The sequence below is a fragment of the Gracilinanus agilis genome, chromosome 3 (assembly GCF_016433145.1).
Source record: "Gracilinanus agilis isolate LMUSP501 chromosome 3, AgileGrace, whole genome shotgun sequence".
Taxonomy (NCBI): Eukaryota; Metazoa; Chordata; class Mammalia; order Didelphimorphia; family Didelphidae; genus Gracilinanus; species Gracilinanus agilis.
Genome location: NC_058132.1, coordinates 498,981,780 through 498,999,001, shown reverse-complemented (window position 1 = coordinate 498,999,001; position 17,222 = coordinate 498,981,780). Strand labels below are relative to the sequence as shown.

The 17,222-nt window shown below is 35.9% G+C and overlaps 1 protein-coding gene across 1 annotated transcript in view; it reads right to left on the bottom strand.

Annotated features, from left to right (window-relative positions):
* LOC123242598 (opsin-3-like) overlaps window positions 1-17,222 on the bottom strand; it is a 259,036-nt gene that overhangs the window by 214,388 nt on the left and 27,426 nt on the right. The window contains exon 2 of the mRNA XM_044670486.1: window positions 5,197-5,522. Coding sequence (XP_044526421.1) covers window positions 5,197-5,522 — 326 coding nt within the window. The remainder of the gene's footprint in view (window positions 1-5,196; window positions 5,523-17,222) is intronic.

Here is a 17,222-nt window from a genome sequence, read left to right as displayed (position 1 = left end):
AAAGACAGTGACAATTTTAGAAGTTTTCTTCTCTTTACAAACATAAAAATCATTCTTACTAGGTAGCACCATGATTTGGCCCCATTATTCTCCCCATCCTGGCTACATTCTCCACCCAAGGTGCCTCAACTCTACTCAGCTTCATACATCTGACATGCATTTTGATGAGTTCTTCTCAAATAAGTTCACCTCCTCTCATACATAGTAGGTACTTAATAAATATTTTAGTGAACACGTAAATGACCATGAATAAACTATACTGTCTTCAGATGTAAAATGAAGGAGTTGGACTAGATGGTTTTTAAGATCTTTTGCAACTCAGCAATTCCATCATCTTATGCTCTACATCATTGATTCCCAAAGTGGGTGCCACCGCCTCCTGGTGGAGCGCTGCAGTGATCCAGGGTGGACGGTGATGGCCACAGGTGCATTTATCTTTCCTATTAATTGCTACTGAATTTTTAAAAAATTAATTTCCAGGGGTTCTAAGTAATATTTTTTTCTGGAAAGGGGGTGGAAGGCCAAAAAAGTTTGGGAATCAGTGCTCTACATGGACCTGATTACCTTTAGATAAGCAAATCTAGTGACTGGTACAGTACCAAATAGCAGTTACTGGATAAATCTTTGTTAAGTTGAAAAGCTAAATCAGAAAGATGCTAGAAGCCAGGCATGGAATACCTTGACAAAGAGAAGAATTAGGGTTTAGAAAGTAAGACCTACTAAAACTGGTTTTCCACAGAGCCACGAAAGAGAAGTTGGGATCCAACTTGGTAGAATCTGATTTCAAATTAGAATTTGAAAGATCACATCTGTTTATAAGTATACCAACATAAATCACAAATGGTCCTTTGAGAAAAGACACAAACAATGGAAGAACTGTTACTCTTATAAAATAGGATTCATCATGGCATTTTTTTTCAATCACTGGCTTTACAAAGGTGCTAGAACTTTAAAGCAGTAAGTACAGCCACTAAATTACTGAACTGCAACAAATTATTCTGTGCATCTGGCCAATAGTTTCTTTTAATGTTTGTTGTAAACTATTGTCAATCAGAAAGCACGAAAGAAAAGGCAGGTGTACATTAAGTGGGAATTCAGGCTCCTTACTTTCTGTTTCCCCTTTCGCAAATCCAGCTCTGTGTTTTATCTTTTCTCCATTAGGTAAGGCAATTATGACGAAACACCAGTCATTAGATGTCTGGATTCTAAAAATAGCTGACAGAATGTTTTGTTTGTTCTTGAAACGATCAGCTAATGAGAGTTTAATTTGAAAACGCATATACACATAATTATATACATCTATCATCACTAATGTAGGAGCACATGCTATACTTGAAAATTTGGGCTTTTAATACTGACTAAAGAAATACAGCAATGATGGAAGAAATACCCTCTTCTTCAAGGCCTTATGTAAAGCTGCCTGCCTATTTGCAGGGGCGTTGGGGGAAAAGATAAATTATATTCTACACCATCTGGACCATGTACCACAAACAGATGCACGACACTAAGAAATCAGACAATGTAGGATAGAGGTAATGGGAATGATATGATCCAAGAGAAGTCTGCAGCTGACAGATTTATGAAAAAAAAATACCTAATTATGGATCTGATACAACTGGCGACAAGGAGTCCTACCTAAAAGTCAAGAAGACAACTTTAATTTCTTATTTCTAGTCTACTTCAAGCATTGATTGCTTGATCTTTATTTCACTTCTTAGAAACAAGAAGAAAACTATCACTGTTATCACTAATAAACACTTCCTAGCCATGTGACCCTGGACAAGTCACCTAAACCCCATTGTCTGTTCCTTACCACTTTTCTGCCTTAGAACCAATGTTTTTTTTTTCCGATTCCAAGAGACAGAAGGTAAGAGTTAAAAAAAAACCACTAATAAAGTGTTTCCTCTGCCAATGTTTCAGGTTTTCTTCAGTAAGGTAGTGACAGGGCTTGAGTTAAAAACTTTAAAAAATAATAATGGCTGAAGGAATATTTATAATCAATTGGATGCACCAGAGGAAAAAATAATGAAAAGTACATCCCTATTTTAACCTGACATTGCTAGGAAAAGATTTAAATTTTTTTAACATTTCATAGCCTGTATTTATCACTAACTGTTAACCAAAGAGCACATCCTAGTTCAGAGTTGAAATGCATTAGCTATGCTCTAATTAAAGTCTTGTAAGCCAGGAAACATTAAATAAGCTGAACTGCCTAAGGCTTCCCAGAAGACAACAAAAAGAATACCATATAATAACCACTTTTCAGGCTGTCCGCATGACTGCTCTTTGCCTATGAAATAGTAGTCTCTATCAGTGGCACGTGAAACTAATTTTTTATTGAGATCATTTGTTGTAAGAAGTACAGAAAGGCTTAATTCTTAACTAAATAATGAATGAGTAATCTATAATTTTTTCAGCTACATTTCTAGTTCAGGGAAAATTTACATCCTGAAGGAGGAATGAAGTCTACTGATAAAGTTCCATTGCTGTAAAGTTCTATTCCCTCAGGAGATCATTAAGCATCTGAAAAAATAAAGGAGCTTCATAAAATGGGTTTTTGTAGAAATAAATAATTTCCATTGACTTTAATTCATTGTGGATAATGAAGATGCAGTTACTGCACATTTTAAAAAGGGAGAGGAATGATGAAGTGAAATTCTTATCTGTTTAACCCCAGATGAAACAGTGAAATAGTAATGAATAAGGTCTATATGTGATCCATACAACTGCCTGTCATAATCTGGACAATCATTATCTTTCCTCTACTGGCTTGTCAGGCTAACCTCATAAGAAGTTTCAGGTCTTTTCTAGGAAGACAGGAAATTTACTGCACTTTGGTACATTCGGCACAATGCAGTCTTAAACAGGAGAATGGGGAGAATCTCGCCATCCAAAGAAGATTTCCATTCAGGTTGAACCCTGTGCTAGATCTCCTCCATCAGAGTGCCAAACATCTGGAGAAACCATACATCTTGTTCTTTTCATGCCTCGTTTGACATTTATAACCAGAGAGCCATTGTTCTATGTTTCAAGGACTCTCCAGTCTGATGTATATATCTGAGGATTCTTGTTGGAAGAGAGGATACATAGGACATCATCTAGCATACAGTAGCAATTTAATAAATGCATGTTGACTTACTGATTTTAAGGCTATATTTTACTCTACTGAATCATGCTTTTTCATAATCAAAAACAAGCAGAGTGGAATTTGTATTATCAATATCTTTCAATCTATCTCCTAAAGATAGAGTCCATTGAAGAATATTGCTTATAAATGTCTGAGCAGTACCATCATTAAGGATATCCCTGATATATATGTAAATGATTCTAATAAAAGTTGAGAATAAATGAGAAAGTAGGCATATTGGTTAGTAGTTATCAACTCTGCTTTTTTCAATATTAATGAGATCTGAAGTTTTTTCTCAAACCTTTAGTATCGTCTCATTCAGATGACCTGTGAATTGATAATGCAATGCTCACATAATGTGTCACCTGCAACATAAATCTTCTCTAGGTATTTTGGGTCTAATTTTGCAGGTTTTCCGATTTGCATTCTATTCTACATCCTCTATTGTATTTCCAGGACAATATATGCTTCTATTATTATCAATGATGAAAATAGTTATAAAAATCTTTGAAGATCTTTTCCATTTTACTGAACTTCCATTTTCATCATTTAAATGCCTTTGGGATGACTTCACTTTCAATCTTTTATACTTCCATATAAAGTTATTACAATCTAGTCATCATTTCTAATATCTATTGCCCATTTTTCATATAACTAGTTGAAGAAGCTTAGAAATGAATTGTTTCAATTACATGGAATATTTTTCCTCATTATTATTCTTTCATCTAGTTTTGAACTAATTTATAATAATTATTAGAATAGGCCACCCAAATTTTTCTGCTCTGTAAAGCCACTCAGGCCTGGGCACAAGTCTCACATCTGAAACTTTCTAGCTACGTAATCATGGGAAATTTTCTTAAACAATGAGTTGATGATCTACCTCAGTGGAGGAATCTTTCATACTAGGAGTTCTTTATACCAAAGAAATCACAGGTTCGGAATTTCACTTCCAGATCAATTAGCTTCTTTGGCCTCATTAAATTTGAGGCCATACTGGGAAAAAGAACTAAGAAACCCGATCCAAGTGGTCACGCTGCTCCCTTTATGTTCATATAATTCGAGATGATTCTATCTTCCCTCTGAGGAACTTTTTCCTCATCTCTCTTATCATGTATTTAAGGAATCAGGTAGAAATATTTTAAAAATAATATAATAAATTAAATAAATAAATAAGATGAGATAAGATAATGATATAATATAATTTTTAAAAATAAATAAAAATAAAATTTTTAAAAAAGCTTAGTTTTAAAGAGTCATTGAGTAACAAGGGTCAAACACACATCAGCCTCCTTTCTATAGGGTCAAAAGGTTTGGTTATGGACAGCGTATGTGTATGTTTGATGAACTAACCAACAACTAAAAAAATGACAAAATGCAATGCCTGGAATGATTGTGGAGAAACAAATATTCTCATGGATCACAAGTGGGGATTTTTTGGAGGACAATCTATCACATGAAGAGTCATAAAAATAATCACATTCTTTGATTTCTCTAATCCTATTATTAGGAAGGCACCCTTAATGTTATAATAAAGAAAAAATAGAACTAGCTCTTCAAAAGGATACATAAAGCAGCATCTGTAATTGAAAAGGACTCAAAAAAAACCCTAAATATACAAAATGGGCAAATGACTGATTAAATTATTTGATAACAATGTAGTGAATTATTACTATGTTAATTCTAAGCGTGAGGAATATGAAAGAGTTTGTATAGACAGATGAATTATCATGAAATAAAGAAATGAGAACTATAGCAGTCTCTATACTCAACAAATATGAAAAAGGAAAAATTGAAGCAAAAATAGATGAATGGATAGAGAGAGAACAGAAGACAATATAGACGGAATAATGAATATGGTCTCATGGACAAATTGTAGAGATGTGTAATTTCTTTGTGTAGAAATTAATTTTAAAAAACCTAACTAGATATAAATGTATAGTTTATTGGTTTTGCTCGCGTTTGAGATTGTATATAATAAGCATATCAATCTATTTTGAAAACTTTAATTCACAAATAAGACTAAAAGTATCTCCTTCACCTGGAATAGGTCGAGGTGAAGGATGACTCACCTGCTTGACTGCATACAGAAGTCGTCCATAGAAATAGACCATAACCAAGATGGGGATGACCAGGCAGAAGATGAAGAGACACATGATGTAGGACACCGATTCAACTGATTTTGAGGTCCAGTGCACTGAACAGCTCGTCCCTGCTCCCTCAGTTCCATAACTGCTCCAGCCAATCAGAGGTGGTACAGTCCAAACCAAAGAATACAGCCATGATCCAGCAACAGCCAAGAGTGCCTTCTGATAGTCTGCCCCTTGTCCCGGGCAAAGAGTGAGGGTCCTGTAGCGCTCATAGGACAGGATAGCCAGGGAAACTAGGGACACGATACCTGCAACCAATCATTCCAAGGATGAGTTAAACACAATATAATGGAACAATCATTTATGTGTGTGTGTGTGTGTGTGTGTGTGTGTGTGTGTGTGTGTGTGTGTTTTCTGACTTTTACAGGCTCTGGCTTCCCCCTCCCTTGCATCCTCCCCACAACCACAAATTTGTTAGGGCAAGAATGATGAGTAGGTAAAAGGGAAAAATAAAAGAGCGGGACACCAAGATAGAGAGAATATCGAGACCTATGATTTCATCTAATTAGGGAACTCACGGTGAAGAATTCAGCCTACCCTGGTAGTTCAACAATATGCTTGCAATTACAGATTTTAGAAAGTTGCCTGGATCACTCAGAACTTGAATGACCAGTCCAAGGCCAGTTCCTATGTAACCACAGGTTGGAGTGGCATTTAAATTTAGATCTTCCTAACTCCAACCAACCACACAGGGCTCTTGTGAAGATAGCCCTTTGTATACCACTTAAGGAACTGATTAATGAGTTACTGGAATTCTACTTGGAGTGCAATTGTTGAGTAAGACGTAGAAGCAAGTGTAGGACTCAATATGAAGAACGTTGGCCCAAGATGGCAGAGAAACACCATGAGAGAAAGGAACCACCATGCCACCCTGAGGTGTAACTAACATTCAAGCTTCAGACAAATCTATTTTTATAAATATTATTATGTCACTTGCTTAGGCTTTATTTTGCCTTCTATTCATTCCCAGCTACTTTATTGTTTTGCTGACAGAAATTTCTTAGGCTTGTTTTTTATTATAATTCCATACTCAATGTTTCTCAATATTGCTGTTTCAAGGAGATTTTAAAGATATTTTGTCCAAGTGAATTTCAAAACAATCAATTCAGCAGAGCTGAAAGTTAATTATCAGATAAGAGTGGTATTGACAATCAATAGTGTTAGCTCTTACTCATAATATATAAATCCTCTTTTGTGTAAAGGAAATCATTTTTTTCTTTTCTGTAGTTAGAAAATTGTGTTAAAGATTTATGATTACATATTTTGGAAGGAGTCATTTCAGTTTTACTTTTTATGACTAAGTTGCAAAAATGTGCTACATAGTTTGGCCCTCTCTGTGGGATTCAGACTTTGATATACAAGATTTCAAGCCACAGGTGCTAGAAAAATCCATAGTGCTCTTATTGTCATGGAATGACTTAATAAAGCAAGCAATATTCTTAAGAACTAAATAATTCTTTGATGGATATCAGGTCACATCAAATTCAAATCAAAAGATGATTAGCACCTGGTACAATAGCCTTAAATGATTGGTCTCTTTCCTTATCCTTTTTTTCTCAAATAAATGTCACTGTTGCAAATTGGACTATAATGAACCAGATTCTCTACTCCTCTTTGCCACCTGTCTTACTCCTTTTTCTCCCTCATGCCATTGCCTGGATGAGATTGACCCCAGTTAAATTAGAAACGTCATGCTAGTAAGGCACCATACATAACACCTGTGGTTCCAGGAAAGACATGCAGCTGCCATACCCTGGTAAAACCTCTAGGTAGGGAGGCTAAACTAGGTTGAGGGCAACCAATAGGTCTCAAATCCATCATGAGTCGGGGAATATGTGTCCCAAGTATGTGAAGACTTCCCCCAGCAGAATGGGCAGATGAGAATAATTTATTTTTTAAGATATTTTATTTTACTAATTACATGTAATGGCAATTTTCCATGTAAGTTTTTTAAAGTTTGCATCTTAGATCCAAATTATCTTCCTCCCTCCCTTCCCTCTCCATTCCAGATTATAAACATTTTTTCTGGGTTATACACGTTTTAGCATGCAAAACATATTTCCATAATGAAGAGATGTCCCTCAATTGAAGAATAGCTAAACAAATTATGGTATATGATAGTGATGGATTACTATTGTGCTATAAGGAACAATGAACTGCTTGATTTCTTTAAGAACTGGAAAGACCTACATGAACTGATGAAGAGTGAAATAAGCAGAACCAGGAGAACATTATACACAGTAACTGAAACATTGTGGGATGATTAATTATAATAGACTCTGCTACTAATAGCAATGCAATGATCCAGGATAATCCTAAGAGACTTATGAGAAAGAATGTTATCCATAGCTGGATAAAGAACTGTTGGAGTAGAAATGCAGAAGAAAACATATGATTTATCACTTCTTTTTATGGATATATTAGTTGGGGGTTTTGGTCTTAAAAGATTACTTAATTACAAAAAATGAATAATATGGAAATGGGTTTTGAGTGATTATATATATATATATATCCCAGTGGAATTGCTTGTCAGCTCCAGGAGGAGGAAAGGAAGAGGGGAAGGAGACAGCAAGAATTGTGTAACCATGGGGTCTGGGGGGAATTAAAAGCATTTAAAATAAATAAATAAACAAATGATGAATGAATGAAAATAAAAAACCTATTTCCATATTGTTCATCATTATGAGAATACTCATATAAAAACCAAAATGCCAAAATGAAAGCCCAAATAAACTAATGTGACTTGTCTTCTGACTTCAGCAATTCTTTCATTGGCTCTGTCGTAAATGTTTCAGAATTGTCCTGGATCATTGCATTGCTAGGAGTCCCTAAGTCTTTCATTGTTGATTATCCCATAATATTGCTAGAGAATAATTTATTCTTTGAAGCCATGAAGATGGCTAAAGCAGGCACTGTGGAGCACTTAGAACTTGGTCAAACAAATTGAAGATGCCAATGTCGCCCATTGCATCTTAGGCCATTACCAGTCATCCTGACTTTTGTCTTGCCACTAGATTTCAATGATTTTGGAAGAGAGAATGAGGCTGACAAGTGTGTATACTTCTGCCTCACTTAAATCCAATTCATACACAAGTCAGGACATCATCCCATGATATCACTGGTCCTCTTTGAAACAAAGGATGAACAATAACTATGTGCCAACTATGCTTGGAGCTAGAGATGCAATGATAAAGACAAAATAGTCCCCCATCCTCAGAGGTTATTTTCTAAAAAGGGAGACAACATGTACATAAATAGATGTAATGGGGGACACAATATATAGGAATACATAAAACAAAATAATTCAAGAAGACAATTCAAACACTTCCTCAGAAGAAAATTAAAGAGCTGAGTAAAAGCATCCGAACATCAAGCAGGCATCTGCTTGTATGCATGTGTCTTATTTTGGGGTTTTGTTTATTTAAACACTTACTTTCCATCTTAGTGACAATTCTAAGGCAGAAGAGCAGTAAGAGCTAGACAATCAGGGTTGCGACTTGCCCTGGGTCAAACAGCTAGGAACCATCATGTTTTTGTTACTCATCACAGCTCTCAGGGGAGGTATTTGTATTTTTAATCCCATTTTATAGATTGGGAAACTGAGAAGTGATTTGTCCAAAGCCCTGATCTTTGGACTCCAAGTCCCAATCACTTTTTTCTTTTCTTTTTCCTTTTTTTAAGTTGAAAACACATTTATCTGAATCATAGTAAAACAGAAATCATAAAAGGATACATAAGAGAATATATACTGGAGGTACACAGTGAAGGAATTCTCTCAATGAGAAGGGAACAAGGTAACTGAGCTCAACCAAGAAAGAGGATCTTAGATTTAGCCAAAGGGAAGTTCTCTAAAGTCTCTAGTGTAGAAAGCTGTGGATGAGGACATGATGGAGAAAACCTCTCATGCCAGTTTCTTCCCAGAGTCTTTTCTATCACCAATACAAAGTGGGAGGTTGGCATCTTCCATCGTCTCTCTTAAAGCTGTGCACTTTCCAATACACCAATATATGATTGCCTTCTTTTTCCTTAAAGTTATTCATATTTTTGTTACATCCCACACAGTGTCATGTACATAATAGTTGTTCAATAAATAAGTTTTTGTCGATTAGCTGGCTTCCAGGGACCCAGGGAAGGGACAACAAAGGTATGCACGATACTGAAGCCCCCAGATCCACTACTTTAGTTCTTTAACCTTCTGTTGACTCTTACTGCTAACAAGGAATAAGGAATGTTCCAGTTCTGATTAGTTTCATCATGGCTTGGAGTACAGATTGTTTAGGGATTTTCAAGGTAAAATTTCTTACTCAGACCTAACTCAGCATTCTGTACTTTTCTTGTGTTCCTTTTATATATGTTACAATTGCTGGATAGGTATTATTGAGAATTATTAGAATACCTAGCAAAAAATCCTTTAAATTTTTCAAAATACTTGCATCCGGTATCTCATTTGGTGCTGGTCCCATTTTACAGATGAGAAAATGTAACTTTATCAGATGAGAAAAGTAACTTTATCAGCTAAAGTATCTGTGGCTAGATTTGAACTTCAGTCTTCCTGATTCCAAATCCATTTCTCTGTCCTTTAAATAGAGTATATGGCATATCGCTCATACTAAATTGTAGGACTATGTTTTAATTATGTTTTTAGCCCTTGTACTAGCAAAGAGTTTTATATACATAGTAGTTCTCATGGCCCAATTCACACTCAAACACACACACACACACACACACACACACACACACACACACACACACCACACTATACCGACTACACTGGTCAGAGCTTGTCATCACTATCTTATCCATCTGCATACACTTAGTCCTCAACCCATCCAATAATATCCAAAATGGTACTTCCTACTTGTTTCATACTTCAAGGATCTGTGTTGTCCTAATTTTTGTTTTATTCTCCAATGAGCCTGAACATAAGCCTACTGCAACTTTGCCAGGTGAACTACAGCCATCTTCTTCTGAGTCTCTTTAACTTGATTCAGCTATTCCTTAGGCAAAAAACATTCCTGGCCTATATTCAAAGCCCCTCCAGCCTCTGTGGAATCTGACAGAATTTGAGATGCACTGGCATGGCCTTCAAGACTTCAGGGTTGCCTCCTTGCCACAAGTCACCTGGAGTGGATTCCCTTTTGCCCTTGTCTTTACATATCAGAGGCTCAAACCAAAAACACAGCACTGGTGAGTGTTACACTAGCATACACAAATCCCTGAAGGATTCAAGTATAACAAAGGAGATTGAGAAGGAAGCAGATGTAACATTCTTCACCTATTAAAATCTAGTTTTAGCATCATAAAGCTTCATCCATCAGTCCCCAGATGCTTTGAAAGGAAACAAATACCTTTAAAGAGAGACAGCAAGAAAATCCCCATGGAAATACTTTTCTACTCTACTTTAAAAATTCATTATTTTCAAGTTCAGCAAAAAGACTGACTAGCATTGTTATGGGAAAGAGAAAAAGGATGCCAGAGAGAGAGAGAGAGAGAGAGAGAGAGAGAGAGAGAAAATAATGGAAACATTTCCATTATTTCCACAAAGGAGGCAACATTCTTTGCCAGAGTGAGATAAGATCCTCATAAAAAAAACTGCAAATCTGGCCTCAGGCACTCCCTAACTGTGTGACCTTGGCCAAGTCACTTAACCCTCAATGCTTATCTCTTACCACTCTCCTGCCTTGGAACCAATACACATATTGAGTCTAAGACAGAAAGTAAGGGTTTAAAAAGAAAGTCTTTGGCTGGACAATGGAAGCAGCTTCCTCTATGGCCATTAAATGGTACAGTAAACAGAGTACTAGACTTAGAATCAGAAAGTCCAAAATCCAAATCTAGCCTGATACTCTTATTAACTGTGTGACCCCAGGCAAATCACTGCCTCAGTTTCCTTATCTGTAAGATGGTAATAATAATAACACCTGTCTTTCAGGGTTATTGTAAAAACCAAGTGAGGTATTCAGGAAAGTCTTTGCAAAACTCAAAGTGCTATAGAAATAAATGCTATTTATTCCTGATCTCCCTGCTTCCAATCCCTCCTTTCTCCAATCCATTCTTTACACTGTCAATTCACTTCTCTGATGATGAAGTCTCAATGGCTCCTAGTTGCCTATAAGATACCCAAATGTCTCTGGTTTTCAGAGCTTCCCAGTCTAACTAAAGCATCCATTTCTAGACTTTGTATGTATTTCTATATAGATTTACTTCCCATTATTTCCTTCTAACTGAGAGTGAAACTGGTCCTCCATCTTTCCTTGGTGCCTTTGTACATCATCAATGTTTAGCATCACTCGCCTCACATCCACTGCTTAGAATTGCTTTCTTAATGTTCATTCCAAGTCAAGTTCTACAGATTCCTCCTCCCCCAAAATTACTAGGTCCTTACTTGGCAGATATTTTACCTATCCTTATTTGTATCCATGTTATTTTCCTCCAGTAGAATGTAAGCCCCTCTAAGGGGTTATAAGTCCTGCCAAGATTCAATAATAGTAATAATAGCATTTATATGGTGCTTTGAAGTTTGCAAAGAACTTTAGAAATGTCACATTTTATCCTCACAATAATCCTGAGAAGCAAGAGCAATTATTGTCCTTATTTTATAGATGAGAAAACTTGAGGCAGACAAAGTAACATTAAGTGACTTTCCTAAGCTCACACATATGCTAAATATCTGAGGTCAGATTTGAACTCAGGTCTATCAGACCCCACCTCCAACATTTTATAATGAACTGTTGTTGGTCTTTATGAGTTAATTAATTATCACTCCCTAGATCACACCCAAAGGTAATTAATTGTGTTAGCTTGATAAAGTTGCTCAGTTTTGCTGCTCACACTTTCCATTGTTAGGCAAGACTGTTCTCAAATCCTGACTTCTCTTTATGCCACAAGGGAAATAGCCTTTTAAGGGGGAAAATATTCCACTGGAAGACAAAACAATTTCCTCCCACATTTCTTGAACCCCATTATGTTAATCTAGGGGGAACGAATGTTATTCTCCTAATGCTCTCATATCCCAATTAATGCCAGGGGCATTTTGGTCCTTCTTTAGAATTTTGTGCAGTTCTCCCATAGATTTCTGAAAGAAAACTTCAATAAATGCATGTTCAGATTAAATAATGTGTTCCAACTAAGAAGTAAGTTGCTTGTGCATGGAAAAGAATAAGTATTTATTTATTTTTTTAAACCCTCACCTTCCATCTTAGAATCAATACTGTGTATTGGTTCTAAGGCAGAAGAGAGGTAAGGGCTAGGCAATGATGGTTAAGTGATTTGCCCAGGGTCACACTGTTAGGAAGTGTCTGAGATCAAATTTGAACCCAGGAACTCCCATCTCTAGGCCAGCTCTCAAACCACTGGGCCACCCAACTGTCCCTGGGAGTAAACATTTATTAAGTACCTACTATGTGCCAGGAACCTTGATAAGCTACCTTTGGCATAAGTGATTTTTAATAAAATGTTTATTGAAATATCAACTCTTATTATTTAGTAGAAAGAATAATCTCTAATGTTATTGACATAGGATTATTTATTTAGAGCTGGAAAGATACTGAGAGGTCATCTAATCCAACCCCCTCATCTTACAGATATAGAAACTAAACCTCAGAGAAGATAAGTCACGTGCTTAATAAATATTATGTTATAATGTAGGGAGGATTAGAAGAGAAGATCTAGGTAGGATCTGAGCTGGTAGTGAGAAGCTCTGCAAACACTTAGCTAGGTAAGTCATTTTACTTCTCTGAGGTTTAGTATCTTCCTCTGATTAAATTAGAGAATCTCCACAGTTTCTTGGCTTAGAGTCAGGATGATTCAACTTCATGAGTTCCAAACTAGCCTCAGGCACTTGCCAGCTATGTGATATTGGGCAAGTCATGAAACCCTATTTGTCTCAGTTTCCTCATCTATAAAATAAGCTAGAGAAGGAAAAGGCAAACCACTCTAGTGTCTTTGCCAAGAAAATCCTAAATGGGGTGATGAAGAATAGGACACTATTGAAATGACTAAGCAACAAATGATAGCACCTTCTCTCAGCTCTCAGAATTAAAAAGTCCTGGATCCATTGAATTCTATTTGATCCTAAGCACAAGACATTACATATGATCTATAAGTCACAGAAGTTAGTGACAAAGTAGCCTTCACATTCAAGCCTGTAAAATACTCCTGGTGATTCCAACAATTAAGTTATTCAACTTACATTCTTTCTTTGATGTCATTTCTTAAAGTTTCCTTCAGTAAAACTAAAAACTTTTTTAGAAGAATACAAGCTATTCCCCAAATGACAAATGGTCAAAGGATATGAACAAGCAATTATCAGATAAAGAAATCAAAGCTGTCAATAATCATATGAAAAAAGTTCTCAATCACTCTTTTTTTAACCCTTAACTTCTGTGTATTGGCTCATTGGTGGAAGAGTGGTAAGGGTGGGCAATGGGGGTCAAGTGACTTGCCCAGGGTCACACAGCTGGTAAGTGTCTGAGGCCAGATTTGAATCTAGGACCTCCTGTCTCTAGGCCTGGCTCTCAATCCACTGAGTTACCCAGCTGCCTCCTCAATCACTCTTGATTAGAGAAATGCAAATTAAAACAATGCTGAGGTACCACTTCACACCTATTAGATTGGCCAATACAGCAATAAAGGAAAAGTATAAATGCTGGAGGGGATGTGGCAAAATTGGGACACCAATGTATTGTTAGTGGAGTTGTGAACTGATCCAAACATGCTGAAGAGCAATTTGGAACTATCCCCAAAAGGCTATAAAATTGTGCATACCACTACTGGATCTGTATCCCAAAGAGATAATTTTAAAAAGGGGAAAGGACCTACTTATACAAAAATAATTATAAGAAATTGAGGGGATGTCCATAAATTGGGAAATGGATGAATGAATTGAGGTACATGTTGGTAATAGAAAATTATTGTGCTATAAGAAATGATAAGCAAGATGATTTCAGAAAAAGCTGGAAAGGTCTTCAGGACATGATGCAAAGTGAAATAAGCAGAACTGGGAAAACACTGTACAAAATAACAGCAATATTGGATAATGATTATCGTGAAAATTTGGCTACTCTTAGCAATGCAATGATCTGGAACAATCCTGAAAGACTTATGCTGGGGAATGCCCTCCACCTCCAGAGAAAGAACTGTTGGAGTCATCTTTCACATCAGTGTATTTTGGGGTTTTATGTTGGGGTTTTTTATTATGTATGAGTGTGCTCTTACAAGCAATGTCCAATAAGGAAGCGTGTTTTGCATGATGAGAAAAATAAAATTTAAAAGCTAAAGACTTATACTTGTGACCCAGCAAAAGTTTCAAAGTTTCCTGTAGTTTTGGTAGAAGAGACTTTCAATAAGAAAAATCAATTATAACAGTAATCATAGCTTGCACTTAAATATCACTGGGTTTTCAAATCTTTCCCTACAACAGTCTTATGAAAAAGGTCAAGTAAATATTATTTTTTACCATTTTCCAGAGGAGAAACATGCTTAGGAAGTTGAAGTTGATCACAGTCATCTAGCTAATAGATGAGAAAGAGAATCTCAATTCAAATCCTTTGATTTGCAAGTCTACAAAAGTACTCAACAAGATTTGTGGCAACATAACAAACAACAATGTAATATACATGCATGTATGTGTGTATACATATATGTACACATGCATATACACAAATACAAATGTATATTATGGATGGGTATGTATATATACCTATATTAGAAGGCATTCCTGGATGATTCTTTTTTTGAACTTTTATGAAGTTTTTTGACTTTTTGACTTTTGACTTTTATGAAGAATCATTTTGTTGAACAATTAGTGGTTGTTAAACTATGACTAAGGCAGGAAGGATAAGGAAGGAAGGAGAAAGAAGCTGATATGGTTTGGGATAAAAACCTCAAGAATATTTGGACACAGGTCCATGTGTTGTGTCCTTAGTTCTTGTTTTTTTCCTTAGAAGGCACATCTCTCAGTTTCAGACATACACAGAATCAAACCAATTTGGACTTCTTGGTCAATATGTCACATTCTCATGGGCTTAAATATATAACATAAAGCACTTTAAGGTTTGCAAAGAATATTTACATACATTTTCTCATCTGATTTCCTTAACTACCTTGTGAGGTTGATGTAATTATCCCCATCTTTCAGGATGTGAAACTGAGGCTAGACATGGTTAAGTGTCTCACAACTAGTAAATGTCAAGAGACAGGCTTTAAAACCAGGTCTTTCTGACTTTAAGACCAAATCTCTGCCCATTATACCATGCTGCCTCTGAAGCCTTAGGGGCATATTTGTTGCCTTGATTCTTCTCCTCTTGCTAGAACTATAACTAAATCAATACTATTGTTGCCATGGCAACAGTATTTTATATAGCTCTACTCACAATCCCCATAACTTCCCAAGCTAAAACTCCCTTCTCTGGCCCCCGATCCCTTATTATATGTGCTGTCTTACCGTGTTAATATATAAGTTCCCCAAGAACTTAAAAAAGGGGAATTATTTTCATTTTTTTGTTTTTATCCCCAGCACTTAGCACAGTGCTTAGTATATAGTAAGAGAATTCTTTTTTAATCTGGTATTTTTATATTTTATTTTATAACAATGATTCTGTTAAACCTGAAGCCTCCTCTCTGAAGTTTGAGTGAAGAAGCTTATGTGGGCTAAAGTTGGAATCTAACCCTCTCTGATGAAAGATACCAAAGACACTATATTGCTAGTTAAAAGAAAAAAATATGTTCCTAATACTCATAAACATTGCCTCAGGGTCTCCTGCAAGGTTTTGGGGGTATTCCTGAGACGCTAGGACAACCTAACTTTGTCCCATCTTTGACAACTAAGGTGTTCTTATCAAATTCCCTAGTTGCCAGCAATTCTTCTCTTATCAGGAACTTCTGGGAGTAACTAGGACCCATAAATTTACAATAGTACTCCTTAAAAATAGAGAGAGGTGATTATATACGTACAGTTTCTACGAGATTGCTTACCCAATCATAGAGGTGGAAAGGGAGGGAGAAAAGTAGAGAGGGTAACAATTCAGCTCAAATTTTTTAAAAAGAATGTTAAAAATAGATTTTTCCTCCTGTAATTGAGGAACAAAATAAAATGTTATTTTTTTAAAAAGTATATAGAGAGGTGATCTTCGTGACATTTGAGGGTTATACACACTTTCTTTGATGCAGCCAATAACAATATTTAATCTCTGTGATACTGGACAATTAGATGATTTTTTTGTTCTTTTCTTTGTCCTATGTTTATAAAAGTGAATTCACCCTCAATTTGGGGTTTCTTGGCCAAAGGCAGGGCCATTAGATCCATCCTTGATTATCAGGTCACATGGCACTCATAATAATAAATGATGTCTTATTCAGTGTTGCGTAGGTTTACTTCTTTGTTAATTTTTTCCCTGTGACAATAATAAATACTTAATGAATGTTTTTAATTCAATCATTCAACTACTACAGAGGTGGGAATAATATATTTATTATCAACTTTTATAGATAACAAAAACATGATGCAAATGAAGTTTAGACAACTGTCCAGGTCATAGGGCTATTAAATAGTGGCAAAAAGATTCAAACTCTGGTCTGCTATTTCAAATTTATTGCTCTTTTCTTAGACTACACATTAACTAGCTTTGTGACTGTGAGCAAATCAACGCAGCTATCATGGCTCTACAAAGCATGATGCTGAGCCCTGTAAATACAAAATAAGGCAAAGATATGGTATATGATCTTAAGGTACTCACATTGTAATGGAGAAGACGACATGCAAAAAATTATACATACAAAATATACTATATAGCATTAATGGAAGATAATCTCTCAGGGAAGGCATTTGTCATGGGAAGGACAGGAAAAGGCTTACTGTAGAAAGTAGAATTTGAGTTGATCCTTGAAAGAAGCCAGGAGATGGAAGGAGGGAATGTCTATTACAGACATTTGTTGTCCTCAAGTCATTT